The sequence below is a fragment of the Dipodascopsis tothii genome, assembly GCF_038497935.1.
Source record: "Dipodascopsis tothii strain CBS 759.85 unplaced genomic scaffold V1510scaffold_24, whole genome shotgun sequence".
In the NCBI taxonomy this organism is placed as follows: Eukaryota; Fungi; Ascomycota; class Lipomycetes; order Lipomycetales; family Lipomycetaceae; genus Neoaidaea; species Neoaidaea tothii.
The window spans coordinates 68,999-92,718 of record NW_027118008.1 but is presented as its reverse complement, the minus strand read 5'-3'; the positions used below and the strand labels follow the sequence as shown (position 1 = coordinate 92,718).

General features: G+C 69.7%; 11 protein-coding genes and 1 non-coding gene across 12 annotated transcripts; 5 read left to right on the top strand and 7 right to left on the bottom strand.

Moving 5' to 3' along the window:
• Positions 1-269: 269 nt before the first annotated feature.
• Positions 270-1,051, bottom strand: V1510DRAFT_431243 (uncharacterized protein; the record flags this gene model as incomplete). The annotated part of the gene is made up of 3 exons (XM_066935426.1): positions 270-450; positions 485-702; positions 739-1,051. 3 exons carry the CDS (start codon positions 1,049-1,051, stop codon positions 340-342), a joined length of 642 nt encoding a protein of 213 aa, XP_066787809.1. The 3' UTR covers positions 270-339.
• A 125-nt stretch (positions 1,052-1,176) lies between these two features.
• On the top strand, positions 1,177-2,727 carry V1510DRAFT_419990 (dioxygenase). The gene is made up of 5 exons (XM_066934388.1): positions 1,177-1,564; positions 1,595-1,888; positions 1,920-2,451; positions 2,483-2,550; positions 2,582-2,727. The coding sequence occupies exons 1-5, from the start codon at positions 1,260-1,262 to the stop codon at positions 2,646-2,648; spliced, it is 1,266 nt and encodes a 421-aa protein (XP_066787808.1). The 5' UTR covers positions 1,177-1,259; the 3' UTR covers positions 2,649-2,727.
• A 1,948-nt stretch (positions 2,728-4,675) lies between these two features.
• Positions 4,676-6,259, top strand: V1510DRAFT_419987 (uncharacterized protein). The gene has a single exon (XM_066934387.1). The coding sequence runs from the start codon at positions 4,835-4,837 to the stop codon at positions 6,155-6,157; it is 1,323 nt and encodes a 440-aa protein (XP_066787807.1). The 5' UTR covers positions 4,676-4,834; the 3' UTR covers positions 6,158-6,259.
• On the bottom strand, positions 6,148-7,442 carry V1510DRAFT_419983 (endoplasmic reticulum vesicle transporter-domain-containing protein). Its single transcript, XM_066934386.1, has 5 exons — positions 7,327-7,442; positions 7,020-7,294; positions 6,736-6,988; positions 6,605-6,703; positions 6,148-6,575 (listed from the first exon to the last, which is right to left on the bottom strand). The coding sequence occupies exons 1-5, from the start codon at positions 7,367-7,369 to the stop codon at positions 6,208-6,210; spliced, it is 1,038 nt and encodes a 345-aa protein (XP_066787806.1). The 5' UTR covers positions 7,370-7,442; the 3' UTR covers positions 6,148-6,207.
• A 314-nt stretch (positions 7,443-7,756) lies between these two features.
• On the bottom strand, positions 7,757-9,482 carry V1510DRAFT_419980 (integral peroxisomal membrane peroxin-domain-containing protein). The gene has a single exon (XM_066934385.1). The coding sequence runs from the start codon at positions 9,309-9,311 to the stop codon at positions 7,974-7,976; it is 1,338 nt and encodes a 445-aa protein (XP_066787805.1). The 5' UTR covers positions 9,312-9,482; the 3' UTR covers positions 7,757-7,973.
• Positions 9,483-11,068: 1,586 nt separating this feature from the next.
• V1510DRAFT_419976 (uncharacterized protein) lies at positions 11,069-12,082 on the bottom strand. Its single transcript, XM_066934384.1, has one exon. It carries the CDS (start codon positions 11,845-11,847, stop codon positions 11,164-11,166), a length of 684 nt encoding a protein of 227 aa, XP_066787804.1. The 5' UTR covers positions 11,848-12,082; the 3' UTR covers positions 11,069-11,163.
• A 2,429-nt stretch (positions 12,083-14,511) lies between these two features.
• Positions 14,512-15,717, top strand: V1510DRAFT_367928 (kinase-like domain-containing protein; the record flags this gene model as incomplete). The annotated part of the gene is made up of 3 exons (XM_066931330.1): positions 14,512-14,880; positions 14,912-15,218; positions 15,251-15,717. 3 exons carry the CDS (start codon positions 14,512-14,514, stop codon positions 15,715-15,717), a joined length of 1,143 nt encoding a protein of 380 aa, XP_066787803.1.
• A 138-nt stretch (positions 15,718-15,855) lies between these two features.
• V1510DRAFT_426739 (uncharacterized protein) lies at positions 15,856-19,448 on the bottom strand (the record flags this gene model as incomplete). The annotated part of the gene is made up of 2 exons (XM_066935169.1): positions 15,856-19,002; positions 19,347-19,448. 2 exons carry the CDS (start codon positions 19,446-19,448, stop codon positions 15,856-15,858), a joined length of 3,249 nt encoding a protein of 1,082 aa, XP_066787802.1.
• A 511-nt stretch (positions 19,449-19,959) lies between these two features.
• Positions 19,960-21,738, top strand: V1510DRAFT_437572 (uncharacterized protein; the record flags this gene model as incomplete). The annotated part of the gene is made up of 1 exon (XM_066935584.1): positions 19,960-21,738. A coding segment is annotated over one exon (1,503 nt), but the record flags the coding sequence as incomplete, so codon positions are not given.
• On the top strand, positions 21,537-22,715 carry V1510DRAFT_419967 (Sec20-domain-containing protein). Its single transcript, XM_066934383.1, has 2 exons — positions 21,537-21,724; positions 21,757-22,715. The coding sequence occupies exons 1-2, from the start codon at positions 21,548-21,550 to the stop codon at positions 22,627-22,629; spliced, it is 1,050 nt and encodes a 349-aa protein (XP_066787800.1). The 5' UTR covers positions 21,537-21,547; the 3' UTR covers positions 22,630-22,715.
• Positions 22,644-22,715, bottom strand: V1510DRAFT_t190. The gene has a single exon. It is a non-coding gene; the product is annotated as a tRNA-Arg (tRNA).
• A 175-nt stretch (positions 22,716-22,890) lies between these two features.
• Positions 22,891-23,712, bottom strand: V1510DRAFT_419965 (thioredoxin-like protein). Its single transcript, XM_066934382.1, has 2 exons — positions 23,642-23,712; positions 22,891-23,609 (listed from the first exon to the last, which is right to left on the bottom strand). The coding sequence occupies exons 1-2, from the start codon at positions 23,679-23,681 to the stop codon at positions 22,966-22,968; spliced, it is 684 nt and encodes a 227-aa protein (XP_066787799.1). The 5' UTR covers positions 23,682-23,712; the 3' UTR covers positions 22,891-22,965.
• Between the last annotated feature and the right edge of the window lie 8 nt (positions 23,713-23,720).

Sequence of the window (23,720 nt, the reverse complement as noted above, 5' to 3'; positions counted from 1 at the left end):
GTCGCCGGCGGCGACTGCGCTGGCGGCTGACTTGCGGACGGGGCGGCGTCGCGCCCATCACGTGAGAAGCGAGCCGCACGCGGCGCGGCGCATGGGACCCGCAGGCAGCCGTCTCAGCAGAGCCGCCGCGAGAGGATCGCGACAGACGGTCCTCTGGCGAACCCAGCGTACGCCTGCGAGTAGCTGCTAAGGCAGTCCGCAGTCAACAGAGCACCGTGTTGAGCCGCACTCTGTGCGGCTCAAGCCGCACGACCCGCGGCGCAAGCTCCCCCCCGCACAGCCGCCCTCGACGGAGTCACCACCGCAGGCTCGCACCAGCAGTCTACATGCTTAAAATGTCTATTTGAAATAGCTCTTGGCGAACTTGATGTAGGACGGCACGTCCTCGGCAATGGCCTTGGCGACGGCGCGGTCCTGCAGAAACTGCGGGATGAGGCCATTGACGGCACCCTGAAGAAGTCAGCGCCGCAGTCGACGTACTCACCGAGGTGACCATGAACCACTCGACACGGCCATCGTCGAGCACGCGCACGCGCTCGACCGCGCCGTAGGCGCCACGGATGCTGCGCGGCGGCACCGGCGAGTCCGAAGGCACACTGATCACGTAGAACTCGGCCTTGCCAGGCACCTCGTACGCCAACACCCACTCGTTGAACACGCGGTGGGTCATGACCGGGCTCATGTTGTAGTGGATCTCGTGGTCTGGGTCAGCGGCGTCGCGAGCAGGCGAGCACATACCCTGCCAGCCCTGGACGGTGTCGCCCACGGTGAACGACTGGATCTGGGCAATGAACTGCTGCTCGTGGAAGAGGTGATTATCGCGCAGGCCCTGGGCAAAGAACTCATACGGCTCGTCGTGGAACGAGAGTCGGCCGGCCCAGAGCTCGCTGTCGACGGTCTTGGTCAGGGACTGCACGCAGCCATGGTAGACCGGACCGCGCTTCCAGCCCGCGGCGGCGTCGCCGAGGAAGGACGCCGCGACGGCGACAGCGTCCTCGGCCGGCGGCAGGTCGGCGCGGGCGACGAGCTTGCGGCTGAGCGTGAACGGCATTGTGGGGTGGGTGCGGGCGGCGCCGCACTAGATGCGGCTGCGCCGCATGCGGTGCGGCTTGCGCCGCGCGGCGTGCGGCGCGGTTAGGGCCTTAACTCCGTCCGCGGCGCTCCACCACCAGACGACCAAGGTAGGCCAATTGCGCGCGGCCGGCCGCTCGAGCCGACCGCAGACCCGAGCAGGCTGACCGCAGACCCCGACCGACGAGATGAATCCCCTAGCCAGCCCGCAGACGCGGCGCGCGGTGCGCGCGTGGTCGTGCCGCAGCCAGCAGCGAGCCCTTGCCGCGGCCGCCCGCGCCTGGCTATGGCGGACGCTGCCGGCGCTCACGCGGCCGCTGTTCGCGTGGCCCCCAATCGCGCCCGGCGCGACCAGCGCCGCGGCCGTGTACGAGCCGGCCGTGCGCTCGTCGACGCCGGTGTCGGCCGTGCTGCGCGAGCACCACGGCCGCGATCGGTTCCGCAACCCGTGGCCGTCCGTCGGGCCGTCGCTGACGCCGGGAGTGCTGTTCAAGTGCGTGCGAGCGCGATGCCGCTGACCCAGATCTGTGATCAAGGGCGAATGGGCCCGGCCGGGCCCGGCCGTCGTGCCGACCGAGCCGCCGGCTTTTCTGGCGCCGGCCACGGCCGACCCGCCACCGGACAAGCTGCGCGCGACCTGGCTCGGCCAGGCGTGCTTCTACCTTGAGATGCCGTCCGGCCTGCGCGTGCTGACGGATCCGCAGCTGTCCGAGCGGTGCGCGCCGCCGCTGCTGCCGTCGCCACCGCGGGTCACGCCGCTGCCGTGCACGGCCGCGGACCTGCCCGGCGTCGACGTCGTCGTGATCTCACACAGCCAGTAGGTGCGCGCGCAACCTCGCTGACGCCAGCTACGACCATCTGGACGTCAACTCCATCGCCGCCCTGGTCGAGCGGTTCCCTGGCGTGCACTTTCTCGTGCCGCTCGGGCTCGAGCGCTGGTTCGCCCAGTTCGGCGTCACCTCCGTGACCGAGCTCGACTGGTGGGACGAGCGCGAGGTCTCGGTTGGCGGCCGCACCGGGCTCTTCAGCTGTCTGCCGGCCCAGCACGAGACCAAGCGCGGACTGTTCGACAACAACACGACGCTGTGGTCGTCGTGGTCGATCGACTCGGGCGTGCGCGTCTACTTCTCGGGCGATACCGGGTACTCGTACGTGCCGCCAGCGCCGCCGGGCGTGGACGACCATGACATGAGCGCGCCGGTCTGCCCGGCGTTTGCCGAGATCGGCGAGCATCGCGGCCCGTTCGACCTGGCGCTGATCGGCATCGGCGCGTACCAGCCGCGAGGCCGGCTGTCGGGCGTGCACTGCGACCCGCTCGACGCCGTGCGGCTGTTCCGCGACGTGCGCGCGCGCCGCGGCCTGGCGATGCACTGGGGCACGGTAAGTTGCGGCGCGAGCGCGCTGACCGCAGTGGACGCTCTCCGCCGAGCCGACGCTGGAGCCGCCGCGCAAGCTGCAGGACGCGCTCGTGCAGTTTGGGTAAGTTGCTGCCGCACTGGGCTGACCGCAGCATGCCGCCGACGGGCGTGTTCGACGTGGTGCCCGTGGGCGCTTCGCGCGAGTATGCGCCGGTCTGACCGCGCCACACGCCACATCCCCGCTCACTGTAGACTCTCAGCCGTGCGCTTTAGAGTTTAATATACGTGACTCGACCAATCCTGCCCTGTCCTAATTATAGCGCCTGCACGCTAGCGCGCCCGCATGTTCGATCACATTACGTTTTCTGTGATCCACTGCCGCCCACTAGCCTGCCGAACACCCCTGCGACATCCCCTCGGTTCGGACGACTCAGCCGCCTCCTGGACGGGTCGGCCACGCAGGCCGGCAGGCGCGCGGGTGCGGGTGCGCGGCCGGGCGGTGTAGTAGTCTGTGTCGCGCCGCACGCCGTGCGCCGCTGCTGCCTGCAGCCTCTTGCCGCAGCCTAGCGCCGCCCGCAGCCACCGGTGGCCACGGCGCCGCCCCGCCTCTGCCACCGCGCACCGAGACACTCGCCAATCGAGGTCTCAGCTGCAGTTCACAGCCATCGGCTGCGACAACGCGCAAGCGACGTCCGCGGCGCCCGCGGCTGGCCACGCGACGCCCGCCACCGGACGGGGGCTGCCTAGAACGCGACCCGTCGCCCAGCGCCGACCCGCCGCCGGCGGGTCACAACGCTCCGTGGTCACGGGTCACCGCAGCGCGCTCTGGGCTACGCCGGCCCGCCCGCCACCCAGTGCCCAGTGCCGCCCGATCCGCCGCGGCCGTTGCCGGCCGCGCGTGGTGGCCACGGACACATTCCATAGCTCATGGCGCGCCGCACCGTGCACTAGTCGCGACCGGCAAGATCTGCTAGCAAGAGTAGCTGTGATCCTGCTAGTGCCCGATCGCTGGCGCTAGCCTGGCTGCCTGGAGAACGCCGTCTGGTGTGGTTAGCCGACACAGCAGGACGCTCTGGAATTGGCCGCGGTTGCAGCCGGAGCTGACAGCGACGCGGCCGGGTCGGCGTACCGGGTCGGCGCGGCAGCGGCGGCCGTGTTGACACATGCGTCGCAGTGACGCTGCCCGCAGCCGCCATGCAGCCGGCGGTGGCGGGTCGCCCCGTAGGCTCCGTAGCGTGCTACGGACGGTCGTAGTGATGTCCGGTGTGACCCAGGGTACGTCGACCCGCTTGGCTAGCAAACAAGGCCACTGCCAAGCGCTGGAGTGGACCGATGTCCGGGGTCGGCGGGCAATTCTCACAAATCAGCCGGCCAAGGGCTTAGCCGCATACCGCGTCAGTGGGCGTGTCGTGGGTGCGCCATGGGTGCGCCAGTGGCCGCACCAGTGGACGAACCGACGGCCAGCCGGTAGCCAGCCTGTGGTTAGCCACCAGCTTACGCGCTCGCCAGCGGTCTGAACCAGCGCCTGCTCCGGGCACCCACCCGCCCACTGTCCGCAGCCAGCCGGCCGCGTCAACCGGCACCGAGCCGACCCACCCACACAGACAACGCCTGAGCGCCGACGCGCGGTCGGCCACGCAGTCGGCGTACGCGGCCGTACGGCTGGGTTGACGACCAGTAGCCGCTTCGGCGGGCAGAGGTATGAGGCATGCGTGCAGGACACTAGCCCGGCCAGGCATGCGCGTCGCGGCGTGGACGCTCAGCATGCGCCGCTTGCATATTTAGGGGCGGCAGCCGCAGTGCGCTGCTGCCCCTAGCTACGTTTAGCCCGGGCGCGCTGCGGCTGCGCGCGTTCGGACGGCGGTGGTCCCTGACAGGGCTAGCGTCGCGCTACAGAGGCGCTAGCGGTCGATCTGCGTGGTCACAGTGTGAGCCGCATGGCGCTAATGTGCCATGGCGTGTCGCCGTTGTCTCAACAGGGCCCCAACGCGCCGCACCGCGCGCGGCGTTGGCCGAGGGTGCCAGCGAACGGGCTGTCGAGATCGGCCACGGACGGCTGCCAGCGCGCCTCTCGGTCGGCCCCGTCGGCGTTGTCTGCCCGGTTCGTAGCCCTGGTCAGGCGTCAGTGGGCCGCGCGCAGGCCAGCATGGGCGCTAACCGGATGTGCAGTGCGCCAGGCGCAGCCGGGACTGGCGTCGCCGGCAACTGGGCCGGCGCCGACCGTTTCGGGGGCCTAGCACGGGTCCGGCATCGGCACGTCCAGTCACAGCACCTAGGCGCACCACCGTGGAACCGACGGTGGTCGTCAGTACCGACAGCAGGCAGGAGGCGGCTTGCTGGCCACAGCGGGTCGCATATATAGCCCCGCCGACCCGGACAGATCGTCGTCTGGCCTGTTCTGCACCATGCTTCGCGTCCTCTGTTTCCTTTGGGTCGTGCTCGTCGCTGTTGCCGCCGTCGCCGGCGCCGGCGCCGACGACCACGGCGACGAAGACCATGCGCCCGTGGTTGGCGGCTTCGGTCCGGTCCGGCCGTCGTTCCGCGCGTACAGCTACACACCCAGCCGGGCCGACCGCCAGGCTGTGCCCGGCTCCGACTGGCGCAGCCGGCTCTGGCGCCAGCGTGGGTCGGCCGAGGGGCCCATCAAGTACAACCAGGACCGCCACCAGGACAAGGTTCTGCGCGAGTACAATCAGCGCCGGAAGGTTCACTTCGCGCGTCGTGCGATCAACGACACGTCGTCGACCGAGTCGGACGCACCGCTCTCGACGTCGACGGCCATGTCGTCGTGGTCGTTGACGACGCTGACGAGCTCGGGCGAGTCGTCGTTTGCGTCGACGCCGTCGGCAGTATCCTCAACCGTGTCATCGGCGATTCCGTCCGACACGTCGTCGGCAGTGTCGTCGACCGTGTCCGGGTCGCCGAGTGCGTCGACCGACTTGCCGACGGACTCGGCGCTGCCGGTGTCGCGGTCGACGAGCTCGGCGTTGTCAGGTAGCGCGACCGAGTCCGCCAGCGGCTCGGCGTCGACATTGGCGTCCACGTCGGCTGCCGAGTCCGTGACCTCGTCCGCGACTGAGTCCGCGTCTGCGACCGAGTCCGCGACCGGGTCCGCGACCGAGTCCGCGACCGAGTCCGAGTCCGTGACCGCCTCGACGACGGACTCCGCCACAGCGTCCGCCACGGCCTCCGCCACCGATTCCGCCTCAGCCTCGGACTCTGCCTCCACCGCCACCGCGTCCTCGAGCTCTGAGACATCATCTGAAACAGCGTCCGAAACGTCGTCCGAGACATCTGCGTCCTCCCAGACCGCGTCCGCATCGTCTTCGGACGTGTCGTCCACGCTGGCCTCGTCGACGCGCTCCGCGTCGTCGTCGTGGTCTGCGTCTTACGTCACCACCGATGGCTCCACGATGGAGTATCAGACGTTCATCATTACGGCGCGCATCGCCACAACCGACTCGGCCGGCAGTACGTACTACTACACGACCACGTCGTCCGGCTTTACGCTCGTGGCGATCTCGGTCGCCCAGACCACCGGCCTTGCCACGGTCACCGAGACCATGACGGACTCGGCTACGGCCGCAATCGCAACCGCCACCACGTCCTCCGAGTCTTCGGTGCCGTTGGCCTTGCAGACGTCGGCCAACGCCGCAGCCACGCCCGCCGTCGGCCTCACCCACGGCCTTGGTCTGGGCGTGCTCGCCGTTGCTGTCGCCCTGCTCTAGTCGTACTGTATATAATGCATTGCCCTTGGCTCAAACACGTTTTGGATCTATCACTCGGCGTGAGTCACGCCTTTGTCGAGCATCGTCCGCCGCTGGTACCGTTCGCCGCCGCGGTTGCGCATGCGGTTGTACGCGTGCTCCACAAGCGGGTACGCCCAGCCGGTGCAGACGACGAGCCCGCCCATGACGTTGACAAGTCGGAGCAGGAACTGCACAAAGGGCATGCGCGTTTCGCGGATCGAGACCGAGATCGGCTCGATGTCGTACTTGAAAAAGATGCCCGGCGGCCGCGTGATGTGTGACAGTAGCCGCGGCTGCTCCGTGACAGCGTACTGGTTGGTCACGATCTGCCGCCGCGACGAGTGCGACGTGTATGTTGTCGGGATCACCGACAGATAGTACTGGTGCCGGAAGAGATCTGGTCAGTGTTGACGGCGGATGACTTACTCTCGTTCGTCAGCGCGGCGACGCCGTCGAGCGGGTTTTCCAGTCGCGGGTAGTATTCGCCAAACGAGAGCTCGCTGATGACGTGACTGAAGTTGAGGGCTGCGTCAGCGCTGCGCCGGGGGGGGACTTACCGCTCTGCGGCAGGTGGCCAGCGGAGCCGTCAAAGTAGCCGTAGCCCTTGGCGGTGATGTGCAGGTCGCCCTGGACCTTGTTGACCTTGAACGAACCATAGATGCGGCACGCCGGGCCGTCCGCGCGAGCCTTGCGTGTCGCCTTGAACTTGCGGGCCACACGCGCCCGCCGGAATACGGCGTCGACGTCGTCGTCGGCGTTTTCGCGGGACTCGATCGAGAGTTCGTGGGCGCCGTCGCTGTCGAATGTCGTCTGTCGTCAGCGCGCACTCGGCCATACGTACGCCCTCCATCTGCAGGACCTCGGCGGCTAGCATGCGGTCGCCGGACGCGTCCTGGGCGTTCACGTGCAGCGTGTTGCACGGCATGGCCACGGTCATGTCCAGGTTGACTTGGAGGTCCCATCCGACTGTATCGGCGACCGAGAACTGGTGCTCGGTCGTGCCTGAGATGTACGATCCGAGCTCGACCCACAGAAAGAACACGCAGAAGATGCTGAGCAGGATCGTGGCCACGCCGCCCGAGTCCGACCGGCGCGTGTACGTCGCCGAGACCTTGGCTGGGGGTCAGCTTGGCGGCGCGCAGACTTACGGAAGGCGTCGAACGTGCGCACGGAGCTGGCGAAGTTTTCCATTGTCAATTGACGCCGCGCGCTCGAGGAGGCCGGGGCCTGCGGGGTGTGCTGGGGCTGCGCTGGATGCGATGGGTTGCTGCGTCGTGGTGCGCCGAAAAGACACCTGGGAAGAGGAGCGCCGCACGGCGTGCGGCGGGTAAGCGGCGCGTCGGACGGCTAGCGCGCCGCACGGCGTGCGGCTCAACGCGCCGCACCCTATGCGGCTCACACGCTGCCACCCGGGTCGAGCGCAGCTACGCGGGCACAGCTGGAGCGCCGCACCACGTGCGGCGCACCACTGCGATCCGCCCCTACCCGCAGCGCAGCTACCCTCCACGCCGGCGCCGCCCCAGGCTCGCCCGCGCCCTTCCGGCCCGTCGGGGTAGCTGCCCCGGGCAGCGCTTATCATTTACAGTACAGCGTGTCGTCGTCATTCAGGCCCAAGGCCTCGTAGATACATATGGTCCCGGTCCGCCGGCCCTCCGGCGGCCGGCCGCGCCTCGGCATCCGGCCAGCGCGCTCGCGTCGTCACAGAGACGGGCGCCGGCGTCCCGCAGGCAGCGCCGCCAGCGGCTGCCGCGGCGATTGTCCCCGTCGTGCTCGTTCGTATTGTACAGTGGCCGGCTCATGAGTCGTCGGCCAGGTAGCGCTCGCAGGTCCGCAGCCAGCGGCGGCGGCGCCACTCGCCGCGCGCGCCGTCATCGTAGTCGTAGACCCATTTCGAGTCAGAGTCAACGTCGCAGCCCTGAACACTGCGCTGCTGGACCCAAAGTCGCGGATGTAGGTCGAGCTTCCAGACCGAGTTGTCCGGGAACCGCCAGCCGGGCGGGCACTGTATCTCGTCCAGGAAGCGCACGCCGGTCGGACGGTTCTGGCTGACGCGGGCGGCCGACAGCCGCTCGTACGGGCTGGGGGAGTACAGCCAGTCCTCCCACTCGTTGACATCAGTGCCACGGCGCTGAAGCTCAAAGACCTCGACAAGCAGGCACTCGGGCGGCTCGTCCATGACAATGTCCGAGGCCACAATGTAGTCAAATAACGCGCCCACGCGCTCCTCCTGCGGAGTCAGGTACGTCTGGTGCGAGTTCTTGATGAGCAGCCGCAGGTGCGGGTGGCCCATGGCCACCATTAGCCAGCCCGAGACCATGAAGACGACACGCCACGGGATGTAGGCGGCCAGGAGGAAGAAGGCCGAGGCCGAGAGCAGCAGGACGAGGTACAGCGCGGACGAGTAGCTCTCGTCCTTGAAGCTCAGCGGCCCACCGATGATCTCGAGCGTGCGGTCGTAAAGCGTCGCAAAGTCGTCCATCGCGTTCTGGATGTCGCGCATGTTGATGAAGAAGTCCTTGGACAGCTCAGGCACCGGCCGGATCTCCGGCGCGTCCGCCAGCGGCGGCCCGCCCGACACAACCGGGAACGACGGGAAGTCGGACGGCGGCGGCGGGTGCCGCACGGCAAACGCCGGCACCATCATGCCCAGCACGACCGCCGCCACGGGCAGCATCGTGAGCAGGTACGGGTGCAGGCACACGAGCGAGTACACGGCCAGGGCCGACAGCGTGTGCGTCGGGTGCTTCCACGTCAGGATCTTGACGATCCGGTACTGGAACCGGAACACACAGCCCACGCGCGCGTTCAGCCGGCGGAAGTTGCGCGCCATCAGCGCGACCGAGAACGCAGGCCGGTCTTTCTGGTCCTGCAGCCGTTCCTTGACGTCGGCCGAGTTGACCACGAACGAGTCCGCAGGGAGCGCGGCCGCGAACAGCCGCTCCAGCAGCTTGTCGGTCAGGTGCTCCTTCTTGCTCGGCGGGCCCACGACCGTGCTGCTGCTGCTCGAGCTGCTGCGCGAGCCGTCGCGCCGATGCCCGCTCGTGCCCTCGCGTCGCCCGCCACCGGCCTCGTCCCCGGCGAGCATGTCCCTGAGCGCCGAGAACTCCATGAACGACTTGGGTGCGTAGCTCATCTGCCGTCAGCGCGCTCGGGTGCTGGCCTACCGTCTCGTCCGCGACTGTGCTCGGCGTGGCTTGCTGGGCCGGGTGTCACGCTCGGCTTGTATTTGTTCGTCGTTGTCTACGAAATCCTGACTAAGCGCCCCAGCACCCGCTACGCCGGCCCACGCCGCGCCGCGCCGCCGCCGCTGCGGCCGGGCTCTACGCCGCACCGCGGCCGTCGGCCGGCGCGGCCGGCGCGCGGCCTGCCCAGCTGCGGCCGGCCCGCTCGGCCCGGCTCGCTTCCGTAGCGTGACAGACCCCACAATTACCCGGCCTGTCGAGCCTCCCGCCACGTCGCCTCGCGTGCCTTACCGCCGACGGCCGCGGTAGGCCGCGGCTCGCCGGCCCGTGCACGACGAGTACCGCCGTCCGCTGGTGGGCCATGGCCGCCCGCCCGTAGCCGCCGATGGCGCTTCCCGCGACGACTCGCGGCACGGTGACGCGCCAACCAGGCCGCTGTCTCCTTGTTCGCGCCGTCCAACACGCTCGGCTCTGCGGATTCGCCGGCGCATGGTCGGCCGCACTGGCGGCTGTCTCAGGGCGCTGGTACGCCGGCACCAACCAATGTCTCACGGGTGCTGTTGGGCCTGTTGGGCCGCGGATCTGCGCGTTGGGGCGATCGGCTGCGGTGATCTGGCGATATTAGGCCGGACGCGTCGGCGCCCATGGTGTCCAGATACAGCGTCGTCAGGCGGTCGATCGAGAGGCCGGTCGGTCGGTCGACAGAGGCGTGGGCAGAGGCAGGCGCGTGCGGCCAGCTTTCTATGGCCGCTTGTACGATTGGACGGGCTACAGTCGTGGGCACACAGCAGATCGGCAGCTGCCAGGGCGCTGAGACACAGCGCACGACGAGCGCCGCTGATTGGCGCGGCGTCCGGTCTATCAAGCAATCCGGTCTCCAACGTGGTTCGTAGGCCGCGGTCCGACTCGCAAACGGCGGTCTGCGTCACTGTGTAACATTCCGGTCTCGGGCGCGATCGGACCCGGCGGCCAAGTACGCTCAGGCCAGAGGCCGACAGCCGCTGGCGATCAGTTGATCCGCATGGTCCGCCAGGCCAGCCTCGGCTCGGCTCACAGCCTAGCACCACAGTCTGCAGGCGCGTGCATACAGACGGGCTGGTAGAAGTTCGCGTGGCGGACGAAGGCGCCGCGAGCGGTGCGCGGCCGGCCGCGATCGGAAGCGGTCGCCAATCGACTGTTCGTCCGGAGCGCGAAGCGCAGCCAGATCACGATGGTGCGTCCGTCGACCAGCCGTACGGGCGTCGCCACCAGGCGTCGGCGAGCGGGCCGCATGTGACCGCGCCATGCGTCATGTACGATGTTTGTTGCATTAGTGCGGGCGGTCGTGATGCACGGCTGCAGCGCACCTGCACGGCGGCTGGGCGGCTGAGTCGCTGCCAAACGGCAGCGCGCCCATGGCGCAGCGGGCGCGCGACCACGACGGTTCGCCGGGCAGTGGGCAGTCCGTGCCGGGCGCTGTCGCCACGCGCGGCTCTGGCGGGCGAAGCGGGCCACTGCCGGCCGGGCCGGCCGGCAGCGGCGGCTGCGGCCGGCTTCGCCCACTCGCACACCAGCACCCGTCCGCAGCCGCCCAACGGCGCCCCGGCGCTGGGTCCCGCCCCTGAGAGGGGAAATGAGCGCGCCCCTGTTGCTAATGGTCGTCAGGACCGGGCGGCAGCGCGGGCGTCGTAGATCGCCGGCCGCGGCAGCGTCGCGCGCGCCGGGCGCACGCGCCGCGCGTCGCGCCTGCCGGCGCCCGTCGCCAGGCCGTCCGGCACGTCTGGCCGCGCCGTCGGCGCTCGTGGGCTCCCGGACGGCGGCCGGCTACGCTGGCGGCAGCGTGGCCGCAGGGCGGCGAGTGACATTGTTGGCCAACGAACGCGCCGAACGGGCAAAACAAAAACAAACAAGCGCAGGGAGAGACCTCCAGCGACCGCAGGCGGCAGCACTTAGCCCGACCGCAGCCATCTCCAGGCTCCAGAGCACGGCATCCAGCGTCCGTCGGCGACACCAGGTCGCGCACGACGTCCAGCAGCGCGCCCGCACAGTCCGCAGCGCCTGGCCTCTGGCAGGCCGTCCGAACTTGCCGCCGACCGACCGTCGGCCAAGGACTCTGCGGCCGCCACCGACCGCCCAGTCCAGGGCCCCGCCGCCCGCTGGCTGGCTCCGGCTGCGACCAAACGCCCGCTGACCGTCCGGTCGCCGCCTAGCAAGCAATTGCCGAGCCGTGGTTGCTGCGATCGTCGCCGTCATCCACGATGGCGTCCAGTACGTCCCCGCGCCGGTCTGCGCTGACAAATAGGCAACGTCTCCCTGTCCGTGGCCCGGCCAGGCGAGCCCTTCCGAGACGAGTCCCGCCCGCGGCTGCGGAGCCAGACGCGACGCGACCCGACTACGCCCGCGCGGTTCGTGCCCGCGCGCCGGCCGACCGCGGCCGCGGCCGCGGGCACGCCGTCGCCCAGCGCCGTGCGACTCTCGCGGCTGCCGGACTTTTCGCTCGCGAAGCATTCGCCCGCCTCTCGCCCGCCCGCCCGCATCGTTTCGGGCTCGTCTGTTCGCCCGCTCTCGACCAAGCAGCCGGCTACAGCCGCGCTGACGCGCAATACGTCCGACTCCAACATTTCTAGGCTGGCGACGCCTCGGGCCCAGGCCGAGCGCGACCGGTACACAGTCACTGCGCCCGACCGCGGCAAGGTCCTGACTACGCTGGCGACGCCCAAGCCGGCCGCGCGCCCCCCGCCGGCCCAGCAGGGTCGCCGCCGGTCGCTGGTGCCGCCGTCGACGGCAACGCCGGTGTCGCCGGCGACGCGTCCGCGACTCGCCAAGCCGCCGGCCATGGTCCGCTCGTCTACGTCGACAGTGCTGGCGGACCAGCTGCACGACCGTGCCGCACGGCCACCGCGCGCACTGGCACGGCCGTCACCCGCGCTCGGTCCACACAAGCGGCTGGCACCGCCAGCCTCGCGTCGCGCGAATGCGGCTGCAACGGCCGCCGCTTTGACGGCGTCGACGCCACCGGCGTCAGACTCGGACACGGGCGCGGTGGTGCCGCGGTCGCCGCGGTCGCCCCAGGTGTCAGCAACGACGGCGGCCACGCTGGCCGCAGCGTCTATGACGACCGCGGCTTCTGCGGCCGCAGCCACGGCTGACGGGCCGGCTGCGCCGGTGCCGGCGTCGCCGGCGTCGGTGCCGGCCCCGTCAGCCGCGTCTCCCGCGTCTGTGCCATCGCTGGCGCCGTCGCCCGCCTCTGCATCCGTGCCGTCGTCTGTGACGCCGTCGTCGCCGTCGCCGGCCGCCGACAGCGTGCAAGCGACCACGCCGCGGGCTGCCCGCATCACGCCGGGCAGCGCCCGCCGGCCGTCGCCGCGCACGCTCCTTGGCTCCACGCCGGAGCTGCCCAGTCCACGCGCCTACCTAGGCGGACTGGGCGCCCGGACGATCTCGCCAACGGACCATGCCAAGCGCCGACAGTCACTGGCGCCCCGGCCGTCGCCGGCGCCGACGCTGTCGGCGATCAAGCACACATCGCTGGACTACTCGACCCCCGACGCCAAGCATACGCTCCAGCATCCGGACCAGCACTCCGGCTCCAGCCGCTCGCTGGCCGTGGAGGAGTCTCCGGCATTTGAGCGGCCCGCACGCTCCGCCAAAAGGTACTCAATGGCCCCTTTGACGGACGTGCCGCCAGTTCCGCCGCTGCCGAAAGACATCGACCGCCTTTCTCAGGCACGGCCGACGCCGTTTATCACGCCGCAGCAGCCGCGCCACATGAAGTCGCGGCGGTCGATGATGGCAGGTGCGCCGTCGTCCGAGCCGCGCCGGCTGGTGCGCCGGTCGTCGTCTGCGTCGTCAGCATCGTCAGAAGACCTGCTCAAGGTCTCGACGCTGACGCGGCCGACGGCGGCGTCGACGGCGCGCGCCATGGTCGCGTCGCGGCCGCGGTCGTCGGTGCTGTCGCCGGCCGCAGCTGGCGCGAGCGCGGCCACACCGACGCCGACGCCGGCGTCGCGCGTGCAGCAGTCTCCGGCGCGGACGCCGGCGACGCCGAGCGCGGCGGCTACCAAGGGACCCGCGCCGTCGACGTCGACGATTGTGACGCCGACAACGACGACAGTGGTGTCGACGCGGTCGGCGCTGCCGCTGTCCAAGTCCGCACGGAACTTGCCAACGCTGACGCAGGTGTCAGTGCGGCGCCTGCCGTCGGGCACAGCGCCGTCGACGCCGGCGGCGGCGGCACTGCCAGCGCCGAGCGCGAGCACGACGATGCCATCGACGGGCCCGATCAAGGCCATGCCGAGCCTGACGGTGCCGACGGCGGCGGCGACGCCGGGCGCGGCAGCAACGAAGCCGACGCAATTGGCGCTGTCGAACCACGCGTCCAACTCGAGCCTGCGGCACAAGCTGTCGAAGCCGTCGCTGGAGAGCATGGACGGCAAGTATCGGTCAGGAATTCCCACGCCAAGCCGGCGCAAGGTCGAGGCACCCAAGGCTGAGACCGAGAAGCTGGCGGCGCGCGAGGCACCGCCGGCGGCATCGTCGTCGTCGCTGACGGTCGCCAACGGCACGCACAAGTCATCCAGTCCGTCGTCGATTCGCAAGCGGCTCTCGATGACGATCAAGCGGCCGCTGCGGCTGTCGTCGCAGGGCTCGGGCACGAGCTTGCGCAACGTGAGCAACCACAGCACAGCATCGCGAGACCACACCCCGTCGGGCGCGCTTCTGTCACCCAAGACGGAGCAGGCCAACGGGCTGCATCCGTACGCGGGCGGCGCGGCCAACGGCGCCAGCAACGGGTCCCTGTCGATGCCGGTGCCGCCGCCGCACCGAGAGCTGCCGTCGTCGATCACGAGCTCGCGCAGCTCGGCGTCGTCGACGCACAAGCCGCGGGGCCTGAACCTGTCGAAGCTGACGACGTCGTTCCGGGACAAGAACGGGGCCAAGTCGACGGCGTCTAGCCCGGCGAGCTCGGTGGTGGGCACGCCGACAGCCAGCGCGTGCAACTCTCCGTTCCCGTCGTCGCCGTCGTTCCCCGAGGACAGCCTCGAGATCCTGGACGGCAGCGACCACGCCGCGGACGAGGAGATCGCGGCGATGTCGCGGGCGGACCCCAAGACGGAGGAGCTGGCGCGCCAGCTGGCCGCGCTGCAGAAGCAGGACCACCGCACGCAGCCGATGACTGCGGCGCAGGCGGCGCGGTCCGAGTCGCTCAACATCTACGAGAAGGGCGAGATTCTGGACTACCGGGCGGTGCACTTCTGCGGCCGGGCGTCGGCAAAGAAGACGCAGGCGGACATGAACGCGCACTCGAAGAACTTTGGGTTCGACGACGAGCAGGGCGACTACAAGGTGGTGATGGGCGACCACCTGGCGTACCGGTACGAGGTGCTGGACGTGCTCGGCAAGGGCAGCTTCGGCCAGGTGGTGCGGTGCATCGACCACCTGACGGGGTCGCTGGTGGCCGTCAAGATCATCCGCAACAAGAAGCGGTTCCACGCGCAGGCGCTCGTCGAGATCAAGATCCTCAAGAACCTGTGCGAATGGGTAAGTGGCCGGGCGGCGGCGCTGACGACAGGACCCCGAGGACACGCACCACTTCATCCGGGTCACGCACAGCTTCTACTTCCGGGGCCATCTCTGTCTGGCGACGGAGCTGCTGAGCATGAACCTGTACGAGTTCGTGCGGGCCAACAAGTACAAGGGCCTCTCGCTGAACATCATCCGGCGGTTCACGAAGCAGATCCTGAGCAGCCTGAACCTGCTCGGGCGCAAGAGCGTGATCCACTGCGACCTCAAGCCGGAGAACATCCTGCTGGCGAGCCCGACGCGGGCCGAGATCAAGGTGATCGACTTTGGGTCGTCGTGCTTCGAGCGCGAGAAGAGTGAGTGGGCCGAGCGGCCGCGCTGACCGCAGTCTTTACGTACATCCAGTCGCGGTTCTACCGCGCGCCCGAGGTCATCCTGGGCATGACGTACGGCCTGCCGATCGACATGTGGAGTCTGGGCTGCATCCTGGCCGAGCTCCACATCGGCTACCCGATCTTCCCCGGCGAGAACGAGCAGGAGCAGCTGGCGTGCATCATGGAGATCTTCGGCCCGCCCGGGCCCGAGTTCCTGGCCGGGTGCTCGCGGCGGAAGCTCTTCTTCGAGACGTCGGGCGCGCCGATCAAGTACGTGTCGACCAAGGGCCACCGGCGGTACCCCAACTCCAAGACGCTCGCGCAGGCGCTGCGGTCCAAGGACGAGGCCTTTGTGTCGTTCGTGGGCGCGTGCCTGCAGTGGGAGCCGGCGCGGCGGCTGACGCCGGAGCAGGCGCTGTCGCACGAGTTTGTGACCGGGCACCACCGGCGGCGCGCCCGCGTGGCCGGCCCGCGCGTCTAGCGGCTCTTGAATACGCCGCGGAGTGTATCATTAATTACAAATTAGGAGCAGCTGCGCGCCCGGGCCGGGCCCGCCTCGTGTACCAGCGACGCAGAGTGTGGGTAGGGTCTTAGAATATACATAGGGCTGGCCAAGAGCTCACGCCCGCACGAGCTCCTGGACGACGTCGACCAGGTGCTTGAAGCTGAAGGGCTTGGTCACGTACCGGTCCGAGCCGGCGGCGAACATGCGATCGAAGTGGACCTGGCGCGCGTTGGCCGAGAGCGCGATGATGGGCAGCCGGCTGCGCAGGACCCCGGCGGCCTCGAGCCCGCGGATCTTCTCGACCGCAACCACGCCGTCCATCACCGGCATCTCGCAGTCCATCACGCAGCAGTCGATCAGCACGGCCGGCGCGCCGGCCGCGGCCACCGCGGCCGCGTTGCGCGCCTGCAGCAGCAGGTCGATGGCCTCCTGGCCGTGGTTGGCCACGCGCGTGTCGAAGCCGGCCGACTGCATCTGCCGCCGCAGCAGCTTCTGGTTGATGATGTTGTCCTCGACGATGAGGATCGTCAGCTGGCCGGCCTTGGCCGGCGGCGGCGGCGGCACGTTGGCCGGCTGCACGCGCAGCACCGGCGGCCGCGGCGGCGGCTCGTCGTCGTCGAGCGTGCTGATGGACGACGCGTCGTCGTCGACGACCGGCGCGCGCTCGGCCACGCGCGTCTGGATGTAGAACCGGAACTCGGACCCGCCCGCGGCCGGCGACTGCGCCACAATCTCGCCACCCTGGTTCTCGACGAGCTTGCGGCAGATGAAGAGGCCCAGGCCGGAGCCGCCGTAGGTCACGTGCGTGCGCGGCGTCACGTGCGACGTGAACTTGTCGAACGCCGTCGCCAGCTGCTCGGCGTCCATGCCCGCGCCCGTGTCCTTGACCGTGAACGACACGTAGACGGTGTCGGAGTCGTCCGGCGCCGGCCGCGGCGCCTGCAGCGCCAGCGACAGCGACGACGTCGAGGACGACAGCGACGACGCCAGCGCCGCGTAGGACGTGCTCTGGGGCGTCCAGGTGCTGGTCTTGGCCGCCGGCGGCGGGGTGCGGCCCGAGTCGGTGCTGGTGGGCGACGACGACAGCGACGAGAGGGTGGAGCCGGCCTTGGGCTTGGCCGGCGACGCGGCCGGGTCGGCCAGCGGCGGGGCCTTGAGCACGACCGACCGCGACCGGGCCAGGGCCGGCTTGGCCGCGTACACGGCCGGCTCGGCCAGCGACGGGGCCCAGGGCGGCCGCGCGGCGGTGGCGTCGACCGCGATCGAGATGCGCTTCTCGGCGCTGTCGCTGATGAACTTGACCGCGTTCGTCACGAGGTTGATCAGGACCTGCAGCACGCGGCGCGGGTCCATGTGGACCTTGGCGACGCCGAGCGCGCGCAGGCCGGGGCCGAGCTCGGTGGCGTAGGCGATGCGGCGGCTGGCAAACTCGTTCGCGTACATGCGCGCGACCTCGTCGACGACGGCGAAGGGGTCGGCGGGCACGGGCGAGACCGGGAACAGCCCCGACTCGAGCTTGGACAGGTCGATGGTGTCGTTGATGATGCAGCGCATGTGCGTCGTGCACAGCTCGATCGTCTCCAGCGTGTCGATGTTCTCGGCCAGCGCGGCCAGCACGCAGGCGGGGTCGCCCGCGCGCGCGCACTGGCCCTGGATCTTGTCCTTGACGATCTCGACGGACTGGATGATGGCCGAGAGCGGGTTGCGCATCTCGTGCGAGATGGCGTCGATGAAGTACTCCTGCTGGCGGCGGCGCTCGACGGCGTCGTCCGCGCGCTGGCGCTGGAGCGCCTCGGCGCGCTTGCGCTCGGTGATGTCGGTCCAGATGCCGGTGACGGCCGACAGCCGGCCGTGCTCGTCGAGCTCGGCCGAGACGGCCGAGGCGCACCACTCCTCGTGGGTGACGTTGCCCTTGCGGGGCGCCCACCGGAACTCGATCTTCTCCTCGCGGCCCTGCATGACGCGGCGCCACATGTCGCGCACGAGCGTGCGGTCGCCGGGGTGGACGGACTTGATCCAGAACGACGGGTTGAGGCCGCGCGGGTGCGACGACAGCCGGTACCACGCGTCGTTGGCAAACACGATCTCGCCCTCGGCGTTGGCCAGGAACACGCCGGCGGGCATGATGCGGGCCATGCGCGAGAACCGGCCCTCGCTGATCTCGAGCTGCTTGGTCTTCTGGAGCAGCTGCTGCTCGAGGTCGCGCTGGTGCAGCGTCAGCCGGCGCGACGTCTCGTCGAGGTAGCGCAGGCTGTCGACGCCGGTCGCGAACTGGCGGCCGAGGAGCTCGAGGAAGAGCGTGTAGGGGTCGTCGAAGTCGCGGCGCGGGTTGAGCCCGATGATGGCCACGCCGACGACGGCCTGGTTGTCGCGCATGACCGGCCAGAAGATCAGCTCCTTGACGCGGTCGGACCAGCCGCGCGTGGGGTCGTACGCGATGTAGTTCTTGAACCCGTCCGCGGCCGACATGATGTACGTGGCCGTCGCCGACGTGTCGAGGATGGTCTGCTCGAACAGCGGCGCGTGCGGGTCGAACGAGATCACGCTCGGCACCTTGCGCAGGCTGAACCCGCCGCGGTACTTGAGCACCCGCGAGCTCACGTCCGACGTGTACAGCCCGAACAGCGGGATGTCCTCGGCGCAGTGCGCGGCCAGCGCGCCCAGCGAGTGCCGGAAGTAGTCCGCCAGGCTCTCGGCCGTGCTCGTGGCGTCGTAGAGCTCCTTGAGCGCCAGCATCCGCCGCTCGTGCAGGACCACGTTCGTCGTGTCCTGCACCGTCGCGAACGCGCCCGAGATCGTGCCGTCCGGCTCGGTGATGGCCGTGATGTTCCACGTCAGGTACGCCTCCGTGCGGGCCTCGCCGCGCCCGACAAAGTACAGCAGGTTGCGCTTGGTCACCCGCTGCCCGGTCTCGACGCACTGCGAGAACCCGCCGGCGAGCTCCGTGTCGGCGTCCTGCCACACCTCGCTCAGCGACCGCCCGAAGTGGTCCACCGACCCGGTGATGGCCGAGTACTCGTGGTTGAACACCAGCACCAGCTCCGGGCCGTAGCACAGCACGGCCGGGAACGGGCTGGCCTCGAGCACCGAGTAGTTCGTGCGCAGGTTGGCCGGCCACTGCGCCGGCCGGCCCAGCGGCGTGCTGGCCCAGTCAAAGTCCTGCACGTACGCGTCGTATGTGAGCTGCTCCTCCACCAGCGAATAGCTGTCCTCGCTGTCGGGCTCGGCCAGCGCAAACAGGTTGAGCCGAGAGGGCTTTCGCTGCGCCATTGCGCCGTGCGACTGCGCGGCCTGGACCGCCGGCCGATCGCTCGCTGGACCTGGTCGGGGGAAGTTCGGGGACCTAGAAGTCAGCGCTGCCGGACGATTTGGGTGGGGCCCGCGCCGGCGGCCGCCGGAGGGCGCGGACGCGCGGCGACGACGTCGCGCGGCCCGGTGCTGGCTGCCCACGGGCGGCGCGCGCCGGTCGTGCGCCGCGGCGGCTGGGCCGACGGTGGCCACGGGCGCAGATAAGCCGGCGCGGACGCCTGCCGGTTGGCCGCGGCGCGGCCGGGCCGGCCGGCAGTGGGCCCGGCCGTTCTGGCGATGCTGCACGACGCGCTCACCTGTTCACTGTGGCTCTGAGCCGTCTCTGGAGGCGGCAGAGGGGACTGATTTGTGTCGGTCGAGAAATTTTCTATCAAACACTGCGCCTGGCCCTGAAACATCGTGATGGTTTCGGCCGGCGGTTACTTTTCTCTTTTGGATTAGGCACAGCAATTAGCGCGCCCCCACCAGATTAGCGATGGCAGGTGCAGACCGTGGAGGACGCGGGGCGCGCGATGGACGGCCGGTGGGCGGCTGGCGACGGCGGCCAGGCGGGCGCTAGGCGGGCGTGGGCCGCGCGACGGCGACGGCGGCCGGCGGAGGGCGCCGGCGGGTGTGCCTGAGCCGGCGCGTGCGGGTCACGTGCGGCACGTGGTGCGCCGCACGACGTGCGGCGCGGCGTACGACGGCGTGCGGCGGCGTACGGCGGCGTGCGGCGGTGTGCGGCGGTGTGCGGCGCGGCGTGCGGCGCAGGCGGCGCAGGCGCCGGTGGCGCGGGCGTGCGGCTGGCCGGGGCCGGCTGCGGCGCGGCGCAGCCGGCGCGCGCGCGTGTCACGTGACGCGCCGCACCGCGTGCGGCGGCGGCCCGTGCGCTGCCATCGGCCATCGGCCCAGCGCGCGTGTCGCCGGAATCCCAATCTGCCCGGCGGCGCGCCCTGTGACGACACGTATAACGCGGCCGCGCCGCCTCTTCCCGGCACCCGCCATGCTGCTCCCCCGTCTCGCCGCCCTCGCCCTCGCGGCCTCGTCCGTCCTCGGCTCGCCGCTGCAGACCGCGCCGGTCGCGGTCATGCCCACCCACGTCGACGCGCGCCCCGCGTTCGCCACGCGGCTGGCCGCGCGCGACGCGCCCCTCGCGCCCGGCGCCGACCTCGTCTGCGCCGAGGGCCTCAAAGACAACGTGCTCGAGATGGAGTCCGCGCTCGAGATCCTCGTCGGCGTCGTCAAGATCATGCAGCTGCTGATCGAGGTCGGCTGGCTGCCCAAGTGCTGGGGCAAGTACTGCAACCGGCCGTCGGCGTCGCACTCGGTCGAGATCATGCACTTCTCGGCCGCCACGGCCGAGGACCACGTCACCCGCCTGCGCGACCAGGAGTTCCAGCTGTCGCCGATTGGCGCGCTCGCGCTGCTCGAGAGCCCGGAGATGCGCTCGCTGTTCGACGAGGTTCCGTACTGGATCCTGGAGGACAGCCTGCGCGAGGTCGGCGAGTTCCTCTACCTCGACAACATCAACGTGACCATCGCCAACCCGCTGACGGTGATGTACCCGCCGGACCAGTACGTCGACCTGGCCGCCGTCGACGGCTCGACGCCGAGCACCGACGTGGCCGAGACCATCTCGGCGTTTGCGTCGTTTGTGCGCGCCCGCGACACCGAGCAGGACTTTCCGGGCAACATGTGTGCTCTGACCAACTCGATCAAGCTGCTGGCCGAGTTCGAGAACCGGTTCTTCCTCCACCCCAGCCTGTTCTACCAGCCGCCGGAGGAGGCCGACGCCGGCGCGGCGGACGCCGCCGACGCCGCCGACGCCGACGACGCCAGCCTGGCCGACGAGCTCGCCGACGAGGACGACCAGGAGGTTGTCGTGCCGCCGCCGCAGAGCCCGACGCCGCCCGGCCAGCTGCCGGAGGACGACGCGGCGCCGCCGCCGCCCGCGGCCACGCCGCCGCCGCCCACAGCCACGCCGCCGCCACCGCCCGCGCCTACCATGGCCCCGCCGCCGCCCGGCTACCCGTACCCGCCGCCGCCGGCCTCCGAGGCCGACGCGTACGAGTCTTTCCGCGACATGGTCAACTCGGGCGTCTCCAAGGGCACGCTGCCCACCAAGACCGAGATGCACCGGCTGTGCGAGAACATCGACTCGGTCCACGACGACCTGCGGCACCTCGTCAACGAGCACCGGATGCCGGTCAAGATCGACCTGCCGTCGCCGGACGCCGACCGCGAGGACCTGCGCTTCGGCCGCCGGGCGATCGAGTTCCACGACACCAACATCCCCGTGCTGGACGTGCTGCGGGCCATGCGCGACATCTACGAGGCCATGGGCAAGTGCCAGGTGCACGACGAGCTGTAGACAGCGAATGTACTGTAGCGGACTGCTTCGGCAGCGACCACGTGATCACGGTGCTGGCATAAGCGCGAGCCGCATATTGTGCGGCGCGGCCCGCTTACCTAAGCGCCGTCACTTCCCGGCGTCTCCCTCCCCTCCACCACCATCACCATGAGCCTCAGCGAGAACCTGTCGCGGCTGGACGAGGTCCATCGGCAGACCGCGTACTTCATCTCGCGGCTGGTCAAGTACGCGTCGGCGCGCGACGTCGGCGTCGAGGAGAGCGTGCGGCAGGAGATGGCCAACCTGATCCGCACGCATCTGCGCGAGGCCGACATGCTCTGCGAGGTACGCCGGGCGCAGCGCAGCACTGACCCCAGCTTGTTGCCCTCCAGGTCGACGAGGAGCGCGCGGACGCCGCGCTGGCGGCCCAGGTGCACGAGCTCACACAGGACGTCAAGATGGACCACACGACGTTCCGCAAGGCCCAGCTCGTGTCCAAGAAGAACGTGGTTCGGGCGCGGCAGCGCGAGCGCGCGCTGCTCTACACACGCACAGCGCGGCCGACCGGCTCCACGCGGACCCCGACGGACCCGCGCAAGAGCCACGAGGACCGGGTGCTGGCCACAGCCGAGGACGCCACGTTTACGCTACGGCGGTCGCACCAGCTGCTCGACGCCGAGGTCGCCAAGTCCGAGCTGTCGATTTCGCTGCTGGACGACACCACGACGACGCTACGCACGCTGACGCAGGAGTACGGCGTGTTTGACACGACCGTGCTGGCGTCGCGCAAGATCATCGACGTGCTGTCGCGGGCCGACAAGCAGGACCGCATCATGATGATCGCCAGCCTGTCGTTCCTGGTGACTGTGGTCGCCTGGATCCTGTGGAAGCGCGTGTTCCGCGGCCCGGTCGGGCTGATTGTGTGGGGCCTGGTCAAGAGTTGGCGGGTGTTTGCATGGGGCTGGGGCGTTGGCGTGGGCAAGGACAAGGGCGGCGCGGCGGTGGTGGCGTCGGTGGCTGCCGAGGCGTCGGCGCGGGCGGCGGAGGCTACGGCGCTGGCGGCGAGCGCGGCGCTCGAGTCGGCGCGGGCGCTGAGTGCGGCGGCAGCGGCGACCGTGGCCGCCGCCCAGGCCAGCCTGGTCGATCTGGCCGACACCGATCCGGACGCAGCCTCGCTCAGCGCGGCCGCGGCCACCGCCCGGCTGGCCGAGGACCTGCTTGCCGCCGAGATCGTCCACGGCGAGCTGTGATAGCAAAAAGAATGCACCCCCAGTGGGGCTCGAACCCACAATCTTCAGATTAGAAGTCTGACGCGTTACCATTACGCCATAGGGGCATAACCATAAACTTGGCAGCGACTGCCGTTCATGTACGGCTGAATCGCCGCATCGGTCAAGCAGCGGTAGGGGCCGCGCTGCGCCGTCGGGCGGGTAACTGCACCGCCTGCCCGGCCCGCCACACCTGCATACGCTTCCGCCACACTGCATACGCTGCCTACGCGCTCCCGTACGTTGTTTCCAAAACTTGATTCGTAATATTATATACAGTGCCCATTAAAACAAACAGAAAGCTTCAATGCACCGCATTTAGGCCGGCAGGATCTTCTCCTTGGCCAGGGGCGTCAGTCTCAGGTAGGGCTTGACGGCCTTGTAGCCAGGGAACAGCGTAGCCGCCTCCTCGTTCGAGACCGAGGCAGCGACAACGACGTCGTCACCGGGCACCCAGTTGATGGGCGTGGCAACCTTGTACTTGTCGGTGGCCTGCAGCGAGTCAACAACACGCAGGACCTCCTGGGCGTTTCTGCCGGTCGAGGCGGGGTACGTCAGGATCAGGCGGATGGTGCGCTTGGGGTCGATGATGAAGACCGAGCGGATGGTGAAGGGAAGACCCTTCTTGTCACGGTTGGTGACGTCCTGGTAGTCCAGCATGTCGTACAGGAACGAGATCTGGCGGTCGGCGTCCGCGATGATCGGGAACTGCAGCGAGGTCTGGGCAACCTCGTTGATGTCCTTGATCCACTCCTCGTGCGAGTTGAGCGAGTTGGCCGACAGACCAATCAGCTTGACGTTGCGCTTGGTGAACTCGGGCTCAAGCTTGGAGAAGGCACCCAGCTCGGTCGTGCAGACCGGGGTGAAGTCGTCGGGGTGCGAGAACAGGATGACCCACGACTCACCGGCCCACGAGTAGAAGTCGATCTCACCCTTGGTGGTGAGGGCCTTGAAGTTGGGGGCTGGCGTCAGCGCGTCCGGCGCAGCCACTTACCGGCAGAGCCCAGGCGGAGACGGGGAGCTTCAGCAGACATTTTTGGTTTCAGAATTCGGCGATTGCGATCTTGGGGAGA

Excerpts from the sequence above, each read along its gene's own strand:
- V1510DRAFT_419980 (XM_066934385.1), bottom strand. The coding sequence starts at position 9,311 with ATGAGCTACGCACCCAAGTCGTTCATGGAGTTCTCGGCGCTCAGGGAC.
- V1510DRAFT_419983 (XM_066934386.1), bottom strand. The coding sequence starts at position 7,369 with ATGGAAAACTTCGCCAGCTCCGTGCGCACGTTCGACGCCTTCC. Across the intron at positions 7,295-7,326 it reads GCGCACGTTCGACGCCTTCC|CCAAGGTCTCGGCGACGTAC; the intron begins GTAAGTCTGCGC and ends GCTGACCCCCAG. Across the intron at positions 6,704-6,735 it reads TGGCCACCTGCCGCAGAGCG|CCCTCAACTTCAGTCACGTC; the intron begins GTAAGTCCCCCC and ends GCGCTGACGCAG.
- V1510DRAFT_419990 (XM_066934388.1), top strand. The coding sequence starts at position 1,260 with ATGAATCCCCTAGCCAGCCCGCAGACGCGGCGCGCGGTGCGCGCGTGG. Across the intron at positions 1,565-1,594 it reads ACGCCGGGAGTGCTGTTCAA|ATCTGTGATCAAGGGCGAAT; the intron begins GTGCGTGCGAGC and ends CCGCTGACCCAG. Across the intron at positions 2,452-2,482 it reads TGGCGATGCACTGGGGCACG|TGGACGCTCTCCGCCGAGCC; the intron begins GTAAGTTGCGGC and ends CGCTGACCGCAG.
- V1510DRAFT_419976 (XM_066934384.1), bottom strand. The coding sequence starts at position 11,847 with ATGCTTCGCGAGCGAAAAGTCCGGCAGCCGCGAGAGTCGCACGGCGCT.
- V1510DRAFT_419967 (XM_066934383.1), top strand. The coding sequence starts at position 21,548 with ATGAGCCTCAGCGAGAACCTGTCGCGGCTGGACGAGGTCCATCGGCAG. Across the intron at positions 21,725-21,756 it reads AGGCCGACATGCTCTGCGAG|CTTGTTGCCCTCCAGGTCGA; the intron begins GTACGCCGGGCG and ends CACTGACCCCAG.
- V1510DRAFT_419965 (XM_066934382.1), bottom strand. The coding sequence starts at position 23,681 with ATGTCTGCTGAAGCTCCCCGTCTCCGCCTGGGCTCTGCCG. Across the intron at positions 23,610-23,641 it reads TCTCCGCCTGGGCTCTGCCG|CCCCCAACTTCAAGGCCCTC; the intron begins GTAAGTGGCTGC and ends CGCTGACGCCAG.
- V1510DRAFT_419987 (XM_066934387.1), top strand. The coding sequence starts at position 4,835 with ATGCTTCGCGTCCTCTGTTTCCTTTGGGTCGTGCTCGTCGCTGTTGCC.